This window comes from Asterias rubens, chromosome 21 (assembly GCF_902459465.1).
Source record: "Asterias rubens chromosome 21, eAstRub1.3, whole genome shotgun sequence".
In the NCBI taxonomy this organism is placed as follows: Eukaryota; Metazoa; Echinodermata; class Asteroidea; order Forcipulatida; family Asteriidae; genus Asterias; species Asterias rubens.
Window position 1 is genome coordinate 10,558,728 of NC_047082.1, and position 20,881 is coordinate 10,579,608.

The 20,881-nt window shown below is 39.5% G+C and overlaps 2 protein-coding genes across 5 annotated transcripts in view; both read right to left on the minus strand.

Moving 5' to 3' along the window:
• Positions 1 to 7,770, minus strand: part of LOC117304459 (dystrobrevin beta-like) — a 71,084-nt gene extending 63,314 nt beyond the window's left edge. The window contains exon 1 of the mRNA XM_033788933.1: positions 7,537 to 7,770. Within this exon, the coding sequence (XP_033644824.1) occupies positions 7,537 to 7,573 (37 nt within the window). The 5' untranslated portion in view covers positions 7,574 to 7,770. The remainder of the gene's footprint in view (positions 1 to 7,536) is intronic.
• A 6,286-nt stretch (positions 7,771 to 14,056) lies between these two features.
• On the minus strand, positions 14,057 to 20,857 carry LOC117304881 (E3 ubiquitin-protein ligase TRIM33-like). 4 transcript variants are annotated; one of them, XM_033789522.1, is made up of 3 exons: positions 20,827 to 20,857; positions 15,995 to 16,240; positions 14,057 to 15,505 (listed from the first exon to the last, which is right to left on the minus strand). In XM_033789522.1, exons 1-3 carry the CDS (start codon positions 20,832 to 20,834, stop codon positions 14,578 to 14,580), a joined length of 1,182 nt encoding a protein of 393 aa, XP_033645413.1. In that variant the 5' UTR covers positions 20,835 to 20,857; the 3' UTR covers positions 14,057 to 14,577. The 4 variants fall into 4 exon arrangements, with proteins under 4 accessions (XP_033645413.1, XP_033645414.1, XP_033645412.1 ...); XM_033789523.1 differs by lacking the exon at positions 20,827 to 20,857 and adding an exon at positions 19,931 to 20,013; XM_033789521.1 differs by lacking the exon at positions 20,827 to 20,857 and adding an exon at positions 19,948 to 20,004.
• Between the last annotated feature and the right edge of the window lie 24 nt (positions 20,858 to 20,881).

Genomic DNA, 20,881 nt, shown 5'->3' on the forward strand with positions numbered 1-20,881 from the left:
AATAATCCTTCCCGCGGATGTGTAATTTGGCTGCGATACAAATTACATCGTCCTAAGCACCCGTCCACACCCACTCGTTTTACAACCGACTGTAATTAGGCATTGGCTCCTCTTGGGACGAGGAGGCAACGGGACGAGATGGTCCTATCCTCTTATCCTCAATGAGGGATCGTTTGGGATGAGGAGAGACGGGATGCTTCGTCACATTCTCATTTAGATTGGATCTACAATGTAGTAGATCCCATGAACTTTTTCTCATGTGCATTCTGTACACATGTCGGCTATGCAATTTACATAAAATGTGTATCCTGTGTTAGCCAGAGGGGTGTCTGGGTGTCTTGTGGACACCCTGTTTAAAATTTGATCACCATGTTTTACTTGTACATGTATTGTTGTTTTATTTGCATACATTTGAAATGTATCAACTACAGTTACATGTAGGTATCAAGTGAAAAATTGCGACACCCAGTTTGTAATTTTCCAGCAAATTTGAACACCCTTTTACCAAATCCACCGATGTCCATACACTGCGTACATGTAAATGAACGTATTTACCTGAAGCCTGCTCTATCATGTCTAATGTATAGAAACACTGATGTGGAACAAATAATTTCCCTAGCTAAAAATAACTGGTTGGCTTTACCAGTTTACAGTCTTCATTTGTAACTGCGCATACTTTTAAAAACAAAAACTTAAAAATTATCTGTTCAAATCAAACTACCAATTTCCCCAGGCCAGTACAGGCCTCGAATTACATGTAACCCACGGCACCCACAGCAAATGCAGTGGTGCCCTGTGCTTTTGCTGAGCTGCCCTTTGCAAGGGTTTTTACAAATTTACATTGTCCTCATACGTATATTTAGAAGTGGCCCTAAAATTGCCGTGTCCCTCCAAGAGTGGAAGTTCAAGGCTAGTGTATGAATTAATAATGTACGTACATCATGTATACGTACAGTGTACACTGTGTCATGACTTACATCATTTGTTTATGCACATTTTGTACTTCATTATGAAAAATTCATCACTGAACACCATGCATAAAACATTGACTTTGAAATGTTCAAAAACAAACATGACTCACTAACGTTTGCGCATCGTTCACTGCACACCACGCCACTGTAGAACTCAAGTTCATCCACAACCAAAGCGCGTAGCGATATCGCGCCTGGATGAAAAGAACGGAATCCCAAGGGTATATTCTGCGGAGTGTGACCTTTTCTTGGAGAGGGCTTGAACCGGATGTATTACAGGCTGCATTATTTATGCCCCTACTAACATTACACCTTATTTGCACAAGGTGTCCTTTCAGAAAACAAACCAAGATAAATATTATGCGGTTGTTCAATGCGCAAACACAGCTTATCATCTTATCAATTTTTCACAGTGACTTTTCTGAGCACACAATTAAGAACTGTCGTATAATATGTTTGTTAAATTTGCATCTGGGATACTGAATATTAATTTTGGTTGTTACCTACATGTATACACCGATGTGTGTTAATAGCGCTGTATACTCAGTACTTCCCCCGAGTCCTGTGAAAAAAAATATCACAGGCATGTTACTCGGGTGGGATTCTAACCCACAACCTTTTGCAATTCTAGAGCAGTGTCTTACCAACTAGACTACCGAGGTTGCCCGGTAGCTAGAGGCAGATCGAATCAGATGTTTTGGCAGCGAGTACCGCAATCAAGAACTGGTTGTAAATAAGAACCCACCAGCTTCTTTCCAGAGTTATTTATAGCCTTCTGATTTGGGCGCTAAATATTGCTTGTTATATAGAATTATTAATCTTGGAAAGTTTTTAAAAGTAGAATAATGATGTTTCACACAAATATCCATGGAAATGTGGTTTTCTTTAGCTATTCATGTTCTACTTTAAAAAAAAAAATACATTTCCAAGACAACCGTATTCATCTTACAACAACTGCTTTTATATAGCCCAAAGCACCCAAAGCAGAAGGCAATGCAAAAGCGTTTGTAACCGTTTGTTATAAAATGCATGATGGTTAGAAAGTTGTTTAAAAAGTAGAATACAATGATCCACACACATTTGCCTCGAAATAGCGTGGTTTTCCTTTTACTTTGCGAGCTAACACGGTCGGCCATTTATGGGAGACAAAAATTTGACTCCCATAAATGGCCGACCGTGTTTGTCGACGAGATAAAAGGAAAACCTCGCAATTTCGAGTGATACTTGTGTGGATCATTATATATATATTTTTTTTAATATCTTTCAAATCATATGCATCTACATACGCTTTTCAAAGACCAACTGAACCGATCCAAGGCAACATGTTCCTTTAACATGTAAATTGTACGTGTACATTTGGACTTCCAGTTTTTAAATTTCCAGCCATTTTGGACACCCTTTTATACCAGATCCTAGCTTAAACCTTGGACTAGTGTTCAAATTGTGTATGCATCATGCTACAAAAAATGTTTATTAACAGTCATGCTTACTGCATTGATGTAAATTATTCATTGCCCTCGTCGATTTTACGATATATTTTCTCTCAGTGATCATTCTGGCTAGGCTATGAATAGATGTAAATTATTCATTACCCACTATACAGTAATATATGAGCAGGTGTTAAAAAATGTATGCGATCCAATCAATTATGCATTACATGACGGTATTAACATTTCAACTAATTAACCAGGTTTGAAGTCACAGGCCTCGAAATAAACCACTGCACCTACATGTATCGCAAATGCCGTAGTGCCCTGTGCTTTTGCTGTGGTGCCCTCTACAAACAAGGTATCACATGAATTAAGGCCCAGTGACCAGGGGTTATATAATGTTGAAAGTGCTTTGAGATGCCCTCCGTAAAGCACTATCTAAAAATTGTTTAATTATTTATACGTGTACATGTACAGACACACTACCAACACAAACTTACATTTTTCTCATAGTTGTGCCCCTTACTGGAGGTAAAATTGCTGTGCCCATTTGAAGAGCGAAGTCAAGGCATGAAGTCAAATCTAGTCTGCAAACTCAAAATCCAGTTACATGTATACTGAGTCACATTATTTGTTTGGTTGCAATCTTGAATGTTATGCGTCCGATTATAAAGTGCAACGCACTTGTGTGTTGTGTTTCCCACAGCTCCCTTGTTGATGTTAGTCGAATGTTAATGTTAGTCGAATTCTTGCCTGCTGTTTCTCCGACAAGCGACAGACCGACTGGATGTGCATGCCTGGTTTTCTCAGGGATGTTATTATTAAAGGTGTAGAATCAGTCATGTCAGTGCTACAATAAAAAGGTGTTTTTTCTCTTAAAAGGGATTGGTAACCACTCTTTAAATAAATGCCACTACAATCTTTTTATTAGGACTGCAAGCCTACATTATCTCTCGATAGAACATGTAGAATGGACAAATTTGAGCAATTATGCTCTGATCGTCTTCTGGAGAAAGCTGGACTCTGATTCTGCATGCTGCCTACATGTACACTGATGATGCGGATTAGCTTGGTGATGCACAAAGTAAAAATATTTTCAACTTTTGATTTACTGTATGTGGGTTTTTTTCCGGGTACTTTCAGCAGAACCAGGGAGAGTTTTCAGCTCTGCTTACATGTTGAAATCAAACCACAGGGTGGAAGGATAAATAGTATATAGCCTCTTAAGTCATGCTTTTGGTTGAAATGAGTTCCAACATTCATGATCGCTATAAAAAAAAAAAAAATGCAGGGAGGGGAACTCAGTAGAGATGATGGCTGCATGATAAGGGGCCCGAGTGCACAGCTTATCTTTAATGAACCGGCTCAGTTGTGGGTACGAAGAGAACGTGATTAATAATGCCAGCAGCGGCTATAGAGGCTCAGGCCGTATTGTTGGATGGTTATGATGGCGTTTTGAAAGGTGCAATTATTGATATTGGAAACGCTTCTAGCGATTAGACTCGGTGGGATCATAAAAATAATCTTATCTCATATTTGCGCTGGATTAGTACACGCTGTGGTGCTGCTCGGTGGTTCGTTAGAAAGGGCGTGGATTCTTTATGGTTGCTGGGATTATTGTAAAGAAAATATTGAATCTCGTTGCAAATAATTGACTATTTTCAAACCCACTTTGAGTATAAAACGCAGAAGATGACATTGAACGAATGTGAACATTCCTGAAAAATAGCCGCTTGCGGGTGTGGATCCCCCCTTATTCAAGACCGGAAACCTCTCAGATGTTACACGTTTACACTACAACATGTATCACAATACAACACTACAGGTTTGAACAAAAGTTGGATTACATTTCTTTCTCGCTTTGGAAACTGCTAAACTTCATGAAAAATCACATGCCTGTTTTTAACACTGTTGACCGACTTTAAATCAGAGAACTTGCAAGCATGGGAGTTAAATTTATGTTCTGTTTGGAAATGACCTGGACAAAATTAACATACATTGTACACACAATTTATACAATTGTAGCATTGATCTTAATAATTGGTTTCACCTTTGAAGACCAGACTGAACAGGAATTTAAAGAATTTACACCCAAAAAGTGGACACTAGTCCACAAAATCAATTCATTTAGAGATGATTTAATTTAAAAAGCAAGGGACACTAAATAATTGTTAGAGCCTTCAAATTCAACTCAATAACCATTATTGGCACTACTGCTACTACCAGACTACAGGTACTATTCAAGAATACATTCCAAGCCTAATTGTACAATACATGGCTCATTGAGCAAGTTAGCCCCCCCCCCCCCTAATATCATTGGAGCTTACCCTACATTGTTCAGCGTACACACACTATCATAGCTTACACTAGCACACATTGTGCGCCTGTATACCATGTGTACAGTGGAGTGTGTACAAATATTTGGCCGAGGATATAAATTTTAATTTCATTCTGCAGCGCTAATAAATCTAGTTTTCATAGTGTTGACTCGACAGCAATCACACCGTGGTGCAATAGCCTGTTATGATAAAAAAGAAAATCCATAGTGCATCATGTAATGCACACATAATAAGATCAATGGGTGAACACGATCTATATTCAGGTTGAGCGTACGCTACACGTACTACGTATAGTCATTGATTGACTGAATAGAGATAGGTTCACATTTAATACAGCTGTAAGCAGAGTCCCCCTCCCCCTCCCCTACCATTTATGTCAATGTTATGGGGCCCAGCTTGATCATTCTGATGACAACTTTGCTAAAAATGTTTTTACAATAGCCGTCTTCATGCAAGGAGTCAAATTTTAAGGAGTTTACAATAAAAAAAATTGTTCTCATTTGGTGACATACTTAAAACATGTAAAATGTAGAACATGGTCTACATGTGTCATGTACATGTATTGTATTGTATTGCAATGCATGTATTGTATTTATTATCCCAACCAACGATAAACAAATGTAGCAACTCTAAACTACAGTGCGTTCAATGTGAAGGAAATTATAATTTTTTTATAGCTAAAATGGTAATGATTTTGTACTGTATAAAAAAAAATATTTAAACAAGGAAATGAGTTGACATTGTGGCATTTTATAGGCCTAATGCATTTTTTTGTTGGGTTGCTACTAGAACAATATGTCACAAGTGGAGTTTGTGTGATTCTCAGTGATTTTATTTTGCAGAAAGAGGTTGGATGCAGTTGACCAACAACGAATGGTTAGCTCAAAATTACTACACTTTGTTCAATGAGGAAAAAAGCAATATAAACCTTCAGAATCGGGACATGATCATAGGTTCACCCATTCAGTGCCGACCACAACTACTTTAATTCACAAAAAGTCTACAAACTGTCAAACAATTTTGGAGTTGGCCTAATAAGTTTAAACCAGACATTCAGATTCGGCACTTTTCAATAACTCATTGTACAAACAGCTAGCTGGAAGGGAACAGTGAAAAACTGCTTAGTTCGAAGGCAGTCTCCTACCAAAATCAGTAGCAAAACAATGAGTTGATAAAGCTTCGCCGCTCGCGCCTTTCTTTTTTCATGCGTGACATTTTGGGGGTGCCGCCGCCGCGTGCACCTTGACTAAAAGCTAGCATTATCCATGAAGCCCGGGTCATACTTCAACGACGAATGATTAGCAACAGTGCAAGTTTTTTGCTCAATGATTACACACAGCAGTGTGGACAACACTTCAAACGAACAAGAAAGAAGGCTGCCTGCGCCGCTCTTATAACATGATTTAGAATGGTGATCTCCATATTACGTGTGTCTGTGGCTGAAAACATTCTACCTCCAACTTTCTACCTCCATCCATGCTCCAACCATGGAGGAAGGAAGAGAAGGATCGAGTTTGAACGACCCGCAAAACTGCAGAGTAACCAAAGAATACCCTGACAATGCCCCTGTCTGGCCAGTGGAAAAAGATAGGAGACCTCCAGCTGGACGGCCGATTAACGAGTAGGATTAGATCTCTTTGTACAGAAGGTGTGGTACCACCACTCTGCACCGGGGCCTTCGTGTAAAGTTGAATCATTGGAGACAAGAAATTGTGAATATACTCGTTTTCATTTACCGTTTGTGGTGTTTACATGGAAATATCATAGCATATTTTTACATTTTTTGCGACTTTCCTGTCACTTGCGTGGTTGGTGTTCAATTGTGTTTTTCGATTTGGTGGGCGAAAGTGTACACAAATTTGATCAGGTCTCAAAAAAGTAGTTTTTTCTTTGTATATCCATACAAAATACGGCACCATAGTTGAGTGAAGAACCAAGTACAAGTGCGCACGCGCTAACTCACATACGCCAGGTCGCCCATTGTTTGTATAAGGTACATGTATGTTGGTGATTACGAGGTGTCATTAAACGACTGCGGTACCACAGGTTCGGCTTTTGAAGTCCCTTCGTTCGAGCTCCTTAGTTCCTTCCTCCATGCTTCAACCAACCACAAGCACCCGCCAGACCCACACAAGGCGACATGAACAACAAACAAGCAAAGACACCTTTTCACTCTTATTTTTTTTTTAAACAATAATTGATTGTAATGCTCTAGGATAACTTTCCGTATGGCGCCACCACCTTTTCACTAATTTTTACAAAAAGGGATATCTTTCAATGGCATGATGAAGAAGTGGTGGCGCCATCTGGAATCAAGCAGAACCAACTAAAGATTTATTATTGTTCAGTTTAAAACAAATGTTTTAATTATGTTTTTGTCAATTCAGACTCAGGGTCAGGGGGACTCAGAGGAACAGTTACAAAATAAATTGTATGTATGTATTATTTATTACTCGTCAATACTTTTAAAAACTAACAATTGTAACTCGTCACTCGTAATGTATGCAGAAGAAAACAAGCATAGAATAGAATAGAGCAAAATGCAAGTACACAAACTACAAGTTAGTTCAATGCCCACAACCGATATTCGTTTGGACTCTTTCTGTTCCTTGCTCTATGGTTCGGGCAAGGGCCCATCCCAGGATCACACCCCATCAAGAGAGCAAGGGACCGAACCAAGTCGACCCGATAAAAGGCCCGCCCCATCCTTCAACATTCACACCGTGTATTGCAATTTATAAAGCACGGTCGAAAACATTCTTTCCCCCGGCCCCCCGCCAGCTTTCATTTGCTTACCCATAGCGCCTCTCGGGGATTCGGTCACCTCTGGCATTACTCAGTCGTATCTCTATGAATTCCTCCAACAGGCAGACCACTTTTTGGAACAAAATATCTCTGGATAAGTGCTCAGTTCGTCTGTCAAAATCCGTGCATAATTTTGTCCAAGGTTGACTTTTACTACTACACTGTTTGTGCTTGTGCGACTAGAAAACGCTCGCTCCCTTCATCCGTCCGTGCATAAACATTGCATTACAGATTGATTATGGGCAAGCAAAGTCAGCGACACTTTCTAGTCATAGCGCCCCCTATTGTCAGGTTTTTGTTATGTTTTATGTTTTATTTATTTTTACAAATTAATAATCTGCCGAGATCGATTTTATTGTCATACGCGAGCGCACTTATTAGATCAACGCATAATGTAGAAATTGGTCTGATTGCTTTAACCAAAATCAATTAATTATTACAATAACTAAAACACGTGTATTTACAGAGCTGCCCAAATATTGCTCTTGGAGAAATAAAAGGCACAATGTTCTTATTTAGACAGGGCTATTCCCCTGATTGGGACAACGTTTTCTAAAACCAGCAGGACTATGACAAATTCCCACTTGGTGTTTCACCAGTCCCGTACATAAAGTAAAAACAATCTGTGAAATTTGCTGGGCTCAAATGGTCATCGAAGTTTCAAGAAAAAAAATTAAGACAAGCACCATTATTGAACAATGTTTGCTTCCATAGATGCCTGCAAAAGATCTCAGGCCTGAAAGTGAAGTCTTTCTCAGATTCAAATATTATAGGGGGTGCAAAATAATAAGTTCTTTCTCAAAACTTCGTTTTCAGAGGGAGCCGCTTCTTACAATTATTTATCAACAGCTCTTTATTTGCTCGTTACCAAGTAATTTCCTATGTTAAAAATATAACAGTTTGAGTAATTTACGAAACGTATGCAGTGACTTTCTTTGCCCCCCCCCCTATTCAACAATAATATTTTCGATCTGCAATGAGCACCTTTTTTTGTGAAAATTCGAAATAGCGGACCGTGTTCTGTAATTAAATTACACAAAATACTACAATTAATTGACGGGATAAAATAATATGTGAATTTTGTATTAACCTTCCGCACAGGTAGTAATTAAAAGCAGGGCATCTCTTTTTACAACTGAGAAGTCACCAAAAATCTACTCCAAGGCAGAAATAGTAAGATGTTTTCAAAAGAACATAAAACTACCCAGCAAGATCGAGAGTCCAAGATAGATTTGCTGCAAGACAATCAAAGAGAGCATAGCTCTCTTGTCCGAGTGGTGGCAATTTCGCATTTTCACTCTTTTGAGAGTGAAAATCAATCTGAATCACTTTTTCTGAGTGAAATTGGACTGAACTTCACTCTAAATCGAGTTGAAAATACCTGCCTTTTCACTCTTAAAAGAGTTGTCTGCCATGTGGCTCTTTGCGAGAGTGGTATGGCGGACAAAACGAGTGTTTTTCACTCTTTTACATTAAGAGAGTACATTAATACATCACCATGCAATGCCTCAAAATCTGAAATTCTTTTATAATAATATTTCCAACCATAAAACAAACGCTTTTTTGATGAATAATTACGGAAGATATTTAAGAAGCACATTAGGATTTATTGTATTAATTAAAATAAATTGTTTTTTTTTTCAAAACATGGCCCGCTCTTTTATAATTGTTTTTCTTTTAGAAATGCCGGCAAACCGTCCGCTGGTTGTATTTTTTATTTTATTTTATATATTTTTTTAAAATTAATTACATCCAAATCACCATTACACATAGGCGTAAGATATACTATTGGTAATTGCTCAGTGTCTTTAAGCTGGTTTTGTTGAATAACTCTTGTAAAGAGTAAAGGGACAATTCCAAACAACAAAATGAGCGATTTACAGAAGCTAAAAATCAGAGGACCAGTCAAAGAGTCTGTAAAATCCACATCCAAAGCCAAACGAGACTTATTGTCGCCACAATCAAGCTTATTGTCCTATCCTCCCCCGTAAGACAATTTTATTTTGTACAGTTGACTCTAAAATATCGGCAGAACTGTCTAACTCTGTATTACAGGAGCGTGTTCTTATATGAGAGGAAAGCACAAACAAAAGAAAAACAACCGCAGAACAAGAGATTTGGGACTTCAGTTTATATTATTCTTTATTTATAAGCAAAAATTCTTTATAACTGTGCTTTTTATAACGAGGGTTTACTGCACATGAGTTTAAATCAATCATCGGTTATTCATAAGCCATTACAATGTTAAAGTTTGCATCCGGGATTAACAATAGTATTAATTCCCTATGATTTCTTTTTCACAGAACTCCGGAAAGTAGAGTATACAGTGCTGACACACATCGGTGTATGGGTAAATCCAATATGAATATTCTTTATCACCAATGCAAATTGAACACCTATTAAAGACTCTCAGCACTGTTGGTAATTTTCAAAGACCAGTCTTCTCACTGAGTGTATCTCAACATATGCACAAAAAAAAAAACCTGTGAAAATTTGAGCTCAATTGGTCGTCGAAGTTGCGAGATAACACAGGAAGTCGTGTGCTTTCAGATGCTTGAATTCGAGACCTCAAAATCTAATTCCGAGGTCTCGAAATCAAATTCGTGGAAAATGACTTCTATCTCGAAAACTAATTCACTTCAGAGGGAGCTGTTTCTCACAATGTTTTATACTATCAAGATCTCCCGATTACTCGTAATCAAGAAAGGTTTTTATGCTAATAATTATTTTGAGTAATTACCAATAGTGTCCACTGCCTTAAACTATTTTTGTGTTTAACTATGCACTGATGTGTCTTAAACAGCGCATGAATTGGGAAAGTGAGTATACAGTGTTCCAACGCAGATCGGTGTATCGGTAAAATTATTGTACACTGACATTACTTCACTAACTGATATGAAAGTACGTCATCATAATACCTCAACACCAGGGCCCAATTTCATAGAGCTGCTAAACACACAAATTTGCTTAGCATGACATGTTTTCTTTGATAACAACAGGTTTACCAAAAACAAATTTAATTTGTTGCATATTGCTTGTTAGTGGTATTCAGCTGTTGTTTGCTTATCCAGAAAATCGTGTGTAAATAATATGGTTGGTAATCCTGTTTTCATCAAGACAGAAATTTCATGCTAAGCAAATTTTTGTGCTTAGCAGCTCTATGAAATTGGGCTCCGATCTACAACATTTTTGCACAAGAAAGGCAGAGCCAAATCTGACCAGTTTTCAAAAATCATAATTATGTTAGTCATAATTATTTAATAAAATAATTATTGGGTGTTTACTAATATTTATTATAGAAATAAATGAAAACAAAAATATTTCAGTATGAAATTCATAACTTTTTTATATTACTATTATTCTAACTTTTTAAATACCAAATTGGTTATAGATTTCGAAACATAACACCAACAAAGTAAACACCCAATAATATTGAAGTTGACCAAGATTTATGATTTAAAAACAACATGACAACCGACACTCAAAACCCAAGTGAAGCACAAAAAAACATTCTTTCCTGCTCTGAAAAAAAAAAAAAAAAAAAAAAAAAAATTGATAATTCCCAAGAGAAGCTATGCCCGTTTTACTAAAAGCACTCATGTTGGTAGCTTTCCATGGAAAGCTAATGCTTAACTGAATCTAAATATCCGAGTAAATTTAACATTCATTACAATAGACGTTACTCCTCTTAATAAATAGACATAACTCATGGGCCTGCCCAGAGCTAACAAATTTCACCTAGCACTTCGAGCAAAATACACTGTGCTCAACACAGATTTCCCCACGTTGATCAACTTCAGTGAAGATGGCCCACATACATTTATATTAAACATGAATCATTTAGTTCAACCGCTCGCCCTTGGTGGACTGAATGGGAACGCTCGGTGGCAGCAGACTTACCAGTTAAATGTCCATTAGTTCTGAGCATGCGCACATTACCGAGAACAATGGATTTTACCTGGTAAGTCTGCTGCCACCAAGTGTCCCAAAAGTCTCCCACTGGATTTAGAGTCCATCACTACAATTGGTGTAGCTACAACACTGCATACGGGACTGCATTTTTGTTTTTGAAAGGGCAAGGGCACCAAGGCATTTTCTCCTTGGTAAAAGATAACTCTGAGAGAACATTGCAAAATTCTACTGTAGCATACCATGGAGGCAATAAGCCATTTGCGTTTTAGATTCGAACATTTTCTGGTACAGTGACGAGCTTGATCACACGTTACCACTTAAAGGCAGTGGACACTATTGGTAATTAATAGCATAAAACCTCACTTGGTAACGACTAATGGGGAGAGGTTGGTAGTATAAAACATTGTGAGAAACGGCTCCCTCTGAAGTGATGTAGTTTTTGAGAAAGAAGTAATTTCCACGAATTTGATTTTGAGACCTCAAGTTTAGAATTTGAGGTCCCGAAATCAAGCATCTGAAAGCACACAACTTCGTTTGACAAGGGTGTTTTTTTCTTTCATTAATATCTCGCAACTTCGACAACCAATTGAGCTCAAATTTTCACAGGTTTGTTATTTTATGCATATGTTGAGATACACCAACTGTGAAGACTAGTCTTTGACAATTACCAATAGTGTCCACTGCCTTTAAGTTTAAATTTGAGACAGTTGCTATGTAACATAATTAGGGGCAAGCTTTTGCTTAGTTACGTAATAGAGGGTGAATCAGAGATGCCAAGTCCAGATGCCAGCTATGCGTGAGATTTTTCAAAGCTCACCCCCCCCCCAAATTTGCGCTCTGTTTGTATGGCAGCTCAAGTTGATGATTCTGATAAACTGCGAGCAATCTGAATCGGTAGTGCAAACATTGTAGATTGCATTTTTTGTACACACAAGCGCGATTTGGCAATGCATTGTCGTAAATTTTTATTTTTTTTTCCCGGTCTGGCCCCAATACGTGAGAAAATGGTTGCTGTGCGTGTGAGCGTGAGACAGAGCCCAAATGCGCGAGTCTCACGCCTATTGCGTGAGACTTGGTAGGTCTGGGAACACCAATACACAGATCTGCATGGCACGTTGGTACAAGGGTTTGCTCGTCTGGAGGTTGCTATGCAAAGGCTTGCCCTGAATAATGTGACATAGCAACTGTCTCTATAGTCAGAGGAATTCAAATCTAAGCGCTACATTGTGACGAGCCATTTGTGAGTTAGACTTGAATAATGTCTGGTACAATACCAGACATTATTCAAGTCTAACTCACAAATGGCGCGTTGCCTTTGTTGCCTCTGTGAAGTATCACGCCTTTGAACATGTACAAGTGCAGTTGACTCTGTCTGGTTTACATGCAAGCTGTGCTGCATTGGCTGGGTATTTTACTCTCGCACATGCATAACACCTGCCACAACAACTCTGCTGAGAAGTCGTCTTCGTTTGATCGGCCATGTGATAACGTCTCCTCTGTTGCAGAGCTTGATTTAGATTTACAAGAGGCTAAATCTTGTACTCAAGTATGTCCAGTACAATTATATTATAAACTGCTCACAAAAAGTAAGGAAACTTTTTTCAATCCAGTATATTTGTTATTATTTAATACTCTCTTTGTATATGGTATATATCATTGCAAAGCTGAACTGTTCCTCTTCAAAATGATACCACAGTTGCAATGATTACATGTTGCTGGACTTGACCACGTTAATGAGAATGAGACAAAGTCACAAATCAAATGTGAACAATCAAATTGACACTGTAATTCAAACAAGCAAGACAACTTACTGATCTCGATCCACTTTATTGAGACAAGAAGTTTGGTATAGAGCAAGACAACTTACTGATCTTAATACACTTTATTGATACAAGAAGTTCAGTAATGAGTGGATGATCCCGAGGCGTTGATGACAGCCTGGCACCTTCTTCTCATGCTGCACAAAAGTCTTGTGATGCGCTGATGAGGGATGGCGTTCCATTCTTCATTAAGGAACCTGGTTAGGTCAGCCACAGTTGATGTGTTGGTGGTTCTGGCGCGGACAGCGAGGCCAAGCTGGTCCCACAGATGTTCCATGGGATTCAGGTCTGGACTGTTAGCGGGCCAATCCATCTGGTGCACCCCAACATTGTTCAGGTAGTCAGTCACCAGTCGGGCTCGATGGGGGCGAGCGTTGTCATCTTGAAAGATGGCATTTTTGGTCCAAGAGTCTGCAAGTATGGGACTGCAATCGGCTGTAGAATATTGTCTTGCAAATACCCATCAAACAAGGTGTTTTTCAAGAGATGAGGGTTATTTGTTTCTGATGAGCTCACTGGTGCAAATCTTTGTGTAAACCATTAATGGTTCTGAAAAGCTTGATCGGTTTGATAATGGAGCATTACCTATTGACCATTCACAGACAACAGTAATTTTGGCACGTTTGATTTGTGACTTTGCCTCATTGTTATTCGTGTAACCAAGTTCAGCAACATGTAATCATTGCAAATGTGGTATCATTTTAAAGAGGAACAGTTCAGCTTTGCATTGATATATACCATATACAAAGAGAGTAATAAATAATAACAAATATACTGGATTGAAAAAAGTTTCCTTACTTTTTGTGAGCAGTTTAGTTGACGCTACTTGGGCCGAACTTGGCTCGAGACGTTGTAACCATGGGTTTGTCCAATGTTAGAAATTCGTCTCTGCCATCCAGACAGATCCAGGGCAGCTTGAACAGCTTGATCATGTTGTAGGTCGATGGCGTTGAGGTCGTCTATAAGCTGTGATATATAGGTGCAGCGGAGGCTTCCACCCTGTCGAAAGGGTTCAGATGGCCGGTTTTGTGGATTTACGAAAGTAGCGAGAGGCACCTCAGGTCTCCGATAAGCATGGACGATCAAACAAAGACGACTTCTCAGCAAAAATTGAGACTGAACCTATTTTGTGCGCACTGAATGCAAATTTTGGGCAGCAGTTGAAACATTCTGTGTAGCATTTTGCTCTGCTACAACTGTATACAAGGGAAATCGTTCACTGACACACCTCGGGATGGGGATTATCATATCAGACTTTCTGATTTACATTGAAACACAGCGGATTGGTACCCCTAAACCCCTACATGTAACAGACAACAACACCCTCATTGTCGTAGTCAGGGGAAAGAACCTCATCCGAGACCGAAGAAACGCTGCGTTTGGCACTGAACTCTCCAGGACTATGCCTTCCCTTTAGTTCCAATCGGCCCAGATTAATGTCACTTTGACCGCTGTCAAATCTCATGCAAGACAGTTTGGCATCAATCTGAGGTAGATCTTGAGTCGTGAGGGTTTCCAACGCCTCACTGATACTTGGGTAAAGATTTACAAAGGCTTCATCGGTCAGGGTGTGGGAAGCCTCTCTCGCTGATCGTACAGATTGTTGTACCTGCTGTGAGAGATTCGTCACAGACCATTTGTGTTCATCAAGCTTAACGCTGCGGTCTATCTGGATACCTACAATTTTGTCAATTAGACGGTTCTCATGGGCGATTAGTTCTTTTTTGACTTCATTTGCTTTGCTCTTGACGTCTTTGATGGTTCTTTCAACTGCAGAGTCAAGTTTGTCTTCAATCTTGCAGGCAATGGATGAGGACATGCTTAAATATTGTGCAATGGTTTCGAGAGGGCCAAAGAATTTTACTAAAGACTGTTTCAAGCTCGCTGAAGCTTTGGCGCAATCAATGTACTCATGTTCTGGATGACGGTGGTCAGTTTCAGAGCACTTTCGGCAAATCAACTTGGCACAAGTTGTACAATACAACTGAATGTCCTGGTCATTATGGCTGGGGCATTTTGAGCGATGTTGCTGGTTGGTTGGCTCAGTTTGTTGAATGTCAGTAACTAAGTGGTGTGACGTTGCAGAGATTCGTTGGTGTATCTTGTGACAGTTAGTGCAGATGTTTTGTTTGCAGTCGAGACAGCGTAGAGGGGCCACTTCCTTCTGGTCATCACACACTTCACAGAATGGTAGCTTGTCACAAGATGATACAACTCCCTTAGTTAGCCTGTTGAAAGTAATAACAAGTTTTTGGTATTGGATTTCGTGATCCTGAAAATAGTCTAGGGTAGGATGGGGCAAGTGGACCACTTTAGCATCATTGACTTTAAAGATAACTCAATAAAGCAGGAAACGGGTAAAACTATGTTTAATACATTTGCAAAACACAAAAAAAGCTGCAATCAATAACATTAATTAAAATTAAGAATATTAACGCATCCATAATCATCAAAAAGCGGACCACTTACCCCGTACATGGGGCAAGTGGTCTGCATAAAAATAAACTTAACCCAAGCCACCAAAGGAGCTTGGAACATTGTACTGGAATGAGTTAATTGGTGATAAACATCTCAATTGGCAATTAAAATAATCTTAGAAGCACAACTGTTAAACAAATAAAAACTGGAGTGGCACTTGCTGTTTCACAGACAAGCTTTGAGGGTGATCCCAAACAGCCGTGTTTCCCTCTTGATCTAGGCCTACTACATGTAAGTACCATTGAGATAGTTGGTCTTCCTCGTCTGTGGTGAGAGCTGTTGCTTTGTGTGCTGATGGAGCATCCACATTAGCGAGTTTCTTCAATCTTCGGGCCAATGTGGTTTTGGGGACTTCAAACAGCTTTGATGCAAGTCGCAGACTTTTCACCTCTCCACTTTTGATAGCAGCAACTGCTCTTCTCATTGAATCTGGTTCCCACATCTTTTGTGGTCCACGCTTAGTGGGTCTATATGTCCTAACCATCCTATGATAATAATAATAATAATAATAATAATAATAATAATAATAATAATAATTTTCGGGGCTAATCGTCCTTACTCGCAGCTACATGTAGAGCTGAATTGCGAAGGACGCGGCGCATTCAGCTGCCAGCCACATCAACCCATTATGACCACGGAGCACAGCCAAGATCGAAAGTGTTTGATTTTTCCTGAGGGATAGCCTTGCTCAAGGCAGTCGCATTATTCGCTCCGAAAAGACGCCGTTGCAAACCCACCCGTATACCCTGTGCGTGGTGCGTGTAATCACACCGCATGACCCACCCGTATACACACTGTCACATCGTACGACTACTGTGGGCACAAGTCATCCGCACTCGTACCACTAACCGCATGCAGAAGCCTTGTCGGGTCTGTAACTTCCGGATTTAATGTGTTTCATGAAAAAAAAATGGGGGGGCTCTCAGATATGCTAGTATGCAGCTCATGAATATCAGACAACACAGGATGTGAGGCAAATGAATTATTCATTTTGACGTCCAATCAAGCACTTCCCTTATCACGACCTTTGGACCCTATCATGCTCGCTGAGCATCCGTGGTGGAGGTGTGTGATGTAAACATGTCTCGTCTTTCGCGGGCATTATGGTAATGAGCTGACCATGGAAACTCTTCACTAATTATAGTAATGAGGTCAGTGGCTTCAACACAGACCCTAGAAGGCTGTCGGCCCGACAGCCGACGCATGCGGATAGTGTAAGGGGGCATCGTGTCGTGCGATGTTACGCACAGTGTATACGGGTGGGTTTCTATACAGCGGCGGTCTTTTTTCAGAGTGAATAATTCGACTGCCTTGAGCAAGGCTACCTGAGGGAGGAAAACCGGATAGTCTGGAAAACCCTCGTGGCACAGTCAGAGAACCAACGCACAACTCAACTCACATGGCCCCGACCGGGAATCGACACCGGGGTCACCTTGGTGAGAGGCGAGCGCTTTACGCACAAGCCAACCATGCCACCCACGGAAGATAAAAAATGATAAGGAAGATAAAAATCAGCTCATGCTATATTTCAGCGTCAAAATAGTGTACATGGGTCACAAAGACCTTATCGCAAATACTCGGTACGCACAAAAGACGTGGAAAAAGGTGCATGCTGGTCTAGCTAGCTATCAAATTTGGACACAAGCTAGACCAGCATGCAAATTGTTCGGCAGTTTGCGCTTGCGCACTGGTATATGCTAAAAAGGTCTTTTCACACATGCATACATACAGGACTGTAGCGCCCTCTAGAGTCCAACCCATCACTCATGTACCTTTCCATCAACATGGCAGCCAAGTGTGAGCGTGATTAAAAATACCATAGTTCATTATACAAGCTGAGTCCCGCTCTCATTCTCAGGGGTGAGAGTCATTACTAATGAAAAAGTCTGAAACTTGGATAAACATTCAAAGGTTTGTTGAAATAATGCCATTTCTACTGTTTGGTATTCCCCTGGGGTTATAAGGTTTCAAGGAGCTTTTGGAAACAGTATCCAAAACACTAGAGAAGTAGACAAATTGGCAGAATTTCTTCAATTGTGGAAAAAAATATTGCCTGATTTTTTTCACCAGGGTGACATAAAAAGTCTGAATTCAGCCAAAAGTCCGAACAATCTCATCCCTGCTCTCTAAATGGCAGCAGGAGGCATTACATGGTGGCAGCAGTTCAAGCTCTTACAAACACAAAAGCAAAATACAAGAGCTATTTACACAGTAGGGGCAACTGGTCCAGGAGGACTAAAGTAGTGGTCCCCTAGCGCCATGTTTTCCACGTAGAATCTTATTAGTCCAAATAAATTTGCGTTATCATTTGACTTCTTAATAAGGGAATCAATGTGTGATGAAGAGATTTTCAACGAGTGGTTTAAACCCAATGAGTGGTTTAAACCCAAATAAAATTATCAAGAACCAGGCCTCGGCGGGTTTAAACCACTAGTTGAAAACCGATTCAACACTCTTTGATTCCCATTCATAAATACTTTATCGGTCAAAAAACATCAACACTTTTTGGTCAAAAAGTAAAATAAATGCAAAAATTATAATTTTTGAATGATTTCTTTCTACACAACACCCCTCCAGCTATGAAATGGTAAAGCCCAGTCAAGGCCCTCGGGTAAACAACTCCTTATAAGGGAATGCTGTGCGCAATGCGCATATCGCGTGATGTGACACAACTGTTTCAGCCGTTGCTCTTGACCAATAGGAATGAAGAAACCGTCTTAAAAGCACAGGTGCAAGCTCGCGTGCCATGCCCATGTTTCAACACTTTTTACTGGTCATAAACAAAGGTTTATACACACCCACGTGACACGTTCTCCACCAATACAACAGGAATAGTAGTTGCGATAGCTAAACTGTCCGAGGTATTTATGAATGTACATTTACGAACTGTGAAACTGCACTCACTGAATTGGCTGTAGTTTAATTAAGACTTCCACTGAAGTTTTACTTGTTTAAGTTTTCAAACCTATGTAGCGTAGGGCCTACTACCCAGCCAGAGGCAGCCGTTTTGTTTTGTTTTTTACAAAAGAAGTGGGCTGCAAGTGCAAGGCCAAGTATTATGAATCCAAAATGGAGGGCTTACCCCCCTGTGTTCACACAAAAAACATTGCTCCTCTTTCCTTCTTAATTATTCATAAAAAAATAGACAACTCAGAAGTCTAGACTCTTCTAAGTTCTAGTGTGACTGTGACTGTGAGTCTAGACTATTCTTACTCTTTTTGGGTCCTACTACTTGCCGTCAACTCGCCGTCAACTCACTTGCGCCGTCAACTCGCCGTCAACTCCTCCAATATACATTTAAAATCCACAAAAGAAGCATAGAACTGTAAAGTATCAGCTCAAAGAGCATTCGCGGGATAACATTCCGTATGGCGCCACCACTTTTTCACTAATTTTTACAAAAAAGGATATCTCATTGAGGTAAATTAGATACTATATTATTTCATATCGAATGAAAAAAGTGGTGGCGCCATACGGAAACTTTTCCCATTCGCGTAAGTTTTAGGTCATATTTCGGAATAAAAATTGATTTTTTTTTCTCGTGAAAAAAAATTCACGAAGCCAAAAATATGTCGGCCGCCATCTTGCTTTTTCACAATGATTAGTCTTGGCCCAAGATGTCAATGATTGGTACTTTTTTTTTATCAACACAAAGTCGTTTTTGTGAATGAATTTGTACCGAAAACCATGAGAAATATGTAGTTTAGCCCCGACTTAACACTTCCGTGCCCCCTTTTTATAGATTTTTCATGTAAATTTAATGAGTTGACGGCACGAAAATGAGTTGACGGCGAGTTGACGGCAATTCGGCGAGTTGACGGCAATAGTAGGACCGCTCTTTTTACTTTTTATAGTCTTACTTATTCGTATTTACAGGTTTTTGGATTTGAGTTAGCGCTCAAAATATCCTCAAGGCAATTGCCTTTTATCATAATAAATCAGCTTTTACAAATTATTTTTCGAACCTACTTAGCTTTCATTTGGAAGCAAGCAGTGTCCATCCAGTGCATTGGTCTTCAGTTCAAGTTCAACAAGACAGGCGCCATCCATTCAATTCATCCATTCTTGGCACGTTGACGTTTGGCCAAAAACCTGCCATCCTCAAACGTCAGGTACATTAGACAATTTTCATACATTTCAAACCAGAAATTGTGCTTAAAATCCTTAAAACTTACCTTGCTCACACACTTACACTAATAAAAAGCAGAAATAGATCATGTGTTTACGGAAATCACACTGCAAATTTAGGATTCATTACCGACCGTGGTACAGGGCAAAGGTCAAATGACTCTGTTTCCCCAACAGAGGGCAGCAAATCAATTAGAACAAAAATCTCTTTTGTGGAGGGCCGAGTGGAGACAAAAATAATGTTAATATCAGTACCTTTATGGAAACTAATTTCCTATGTTCCTTACACAAGATGTTTCATTCCTTTTGAACAAATTGCTCAAAGCATAAAATCCAATGACACCTTAGCCTATTAGTATTCACATATATTTGACTGGCAAAGTTCGGTAAATAAATTAAGTGACAAACTTTTGCGCACTCACAAGCCCGAGGGAGACTTGTGCACTATAGATGGATTGCAATACGCGTCATCAAACGCCATCTTTGATACACTAACAAGGGATAAAAATGCGTGCGCAGCGCGTACACTTGGATCGGTCGGGTTAGTCTTTGAAAAGTAACCGTTTGTTATAAAATGCATATGGATAGAAAGATGTTGTAAAAGTAGAATACAATGATCCACACATACATGCTTATAAATTGCACGGTTTTCCTTTTACCTCGTCGACTAACACGGTCGGCCATTTATGCGAGTCAAATTATTGACTCCCATAAATGGCCGACCGTGTTAGTTCGCACAGTAAAAGGAAAACCACGCAATCTCAAGGCAAATTTGTGTGGATCATTGTATTCTACTTTTAAAACATCTTTCCAACCATATGCATTTTATAAAAAACGGTTACAAACCCTTTTTATAGACAAACTCGTCCGATCCGAGGCAACCTCTTCCTTTAATACATCAACGATGGCAGTCGATGACACGTATTGCAATCCATCAACTTACCAAACCATTATGCCAGTCCAAATGAGTTTTATAACACACCTCAGTCTAAAATGAA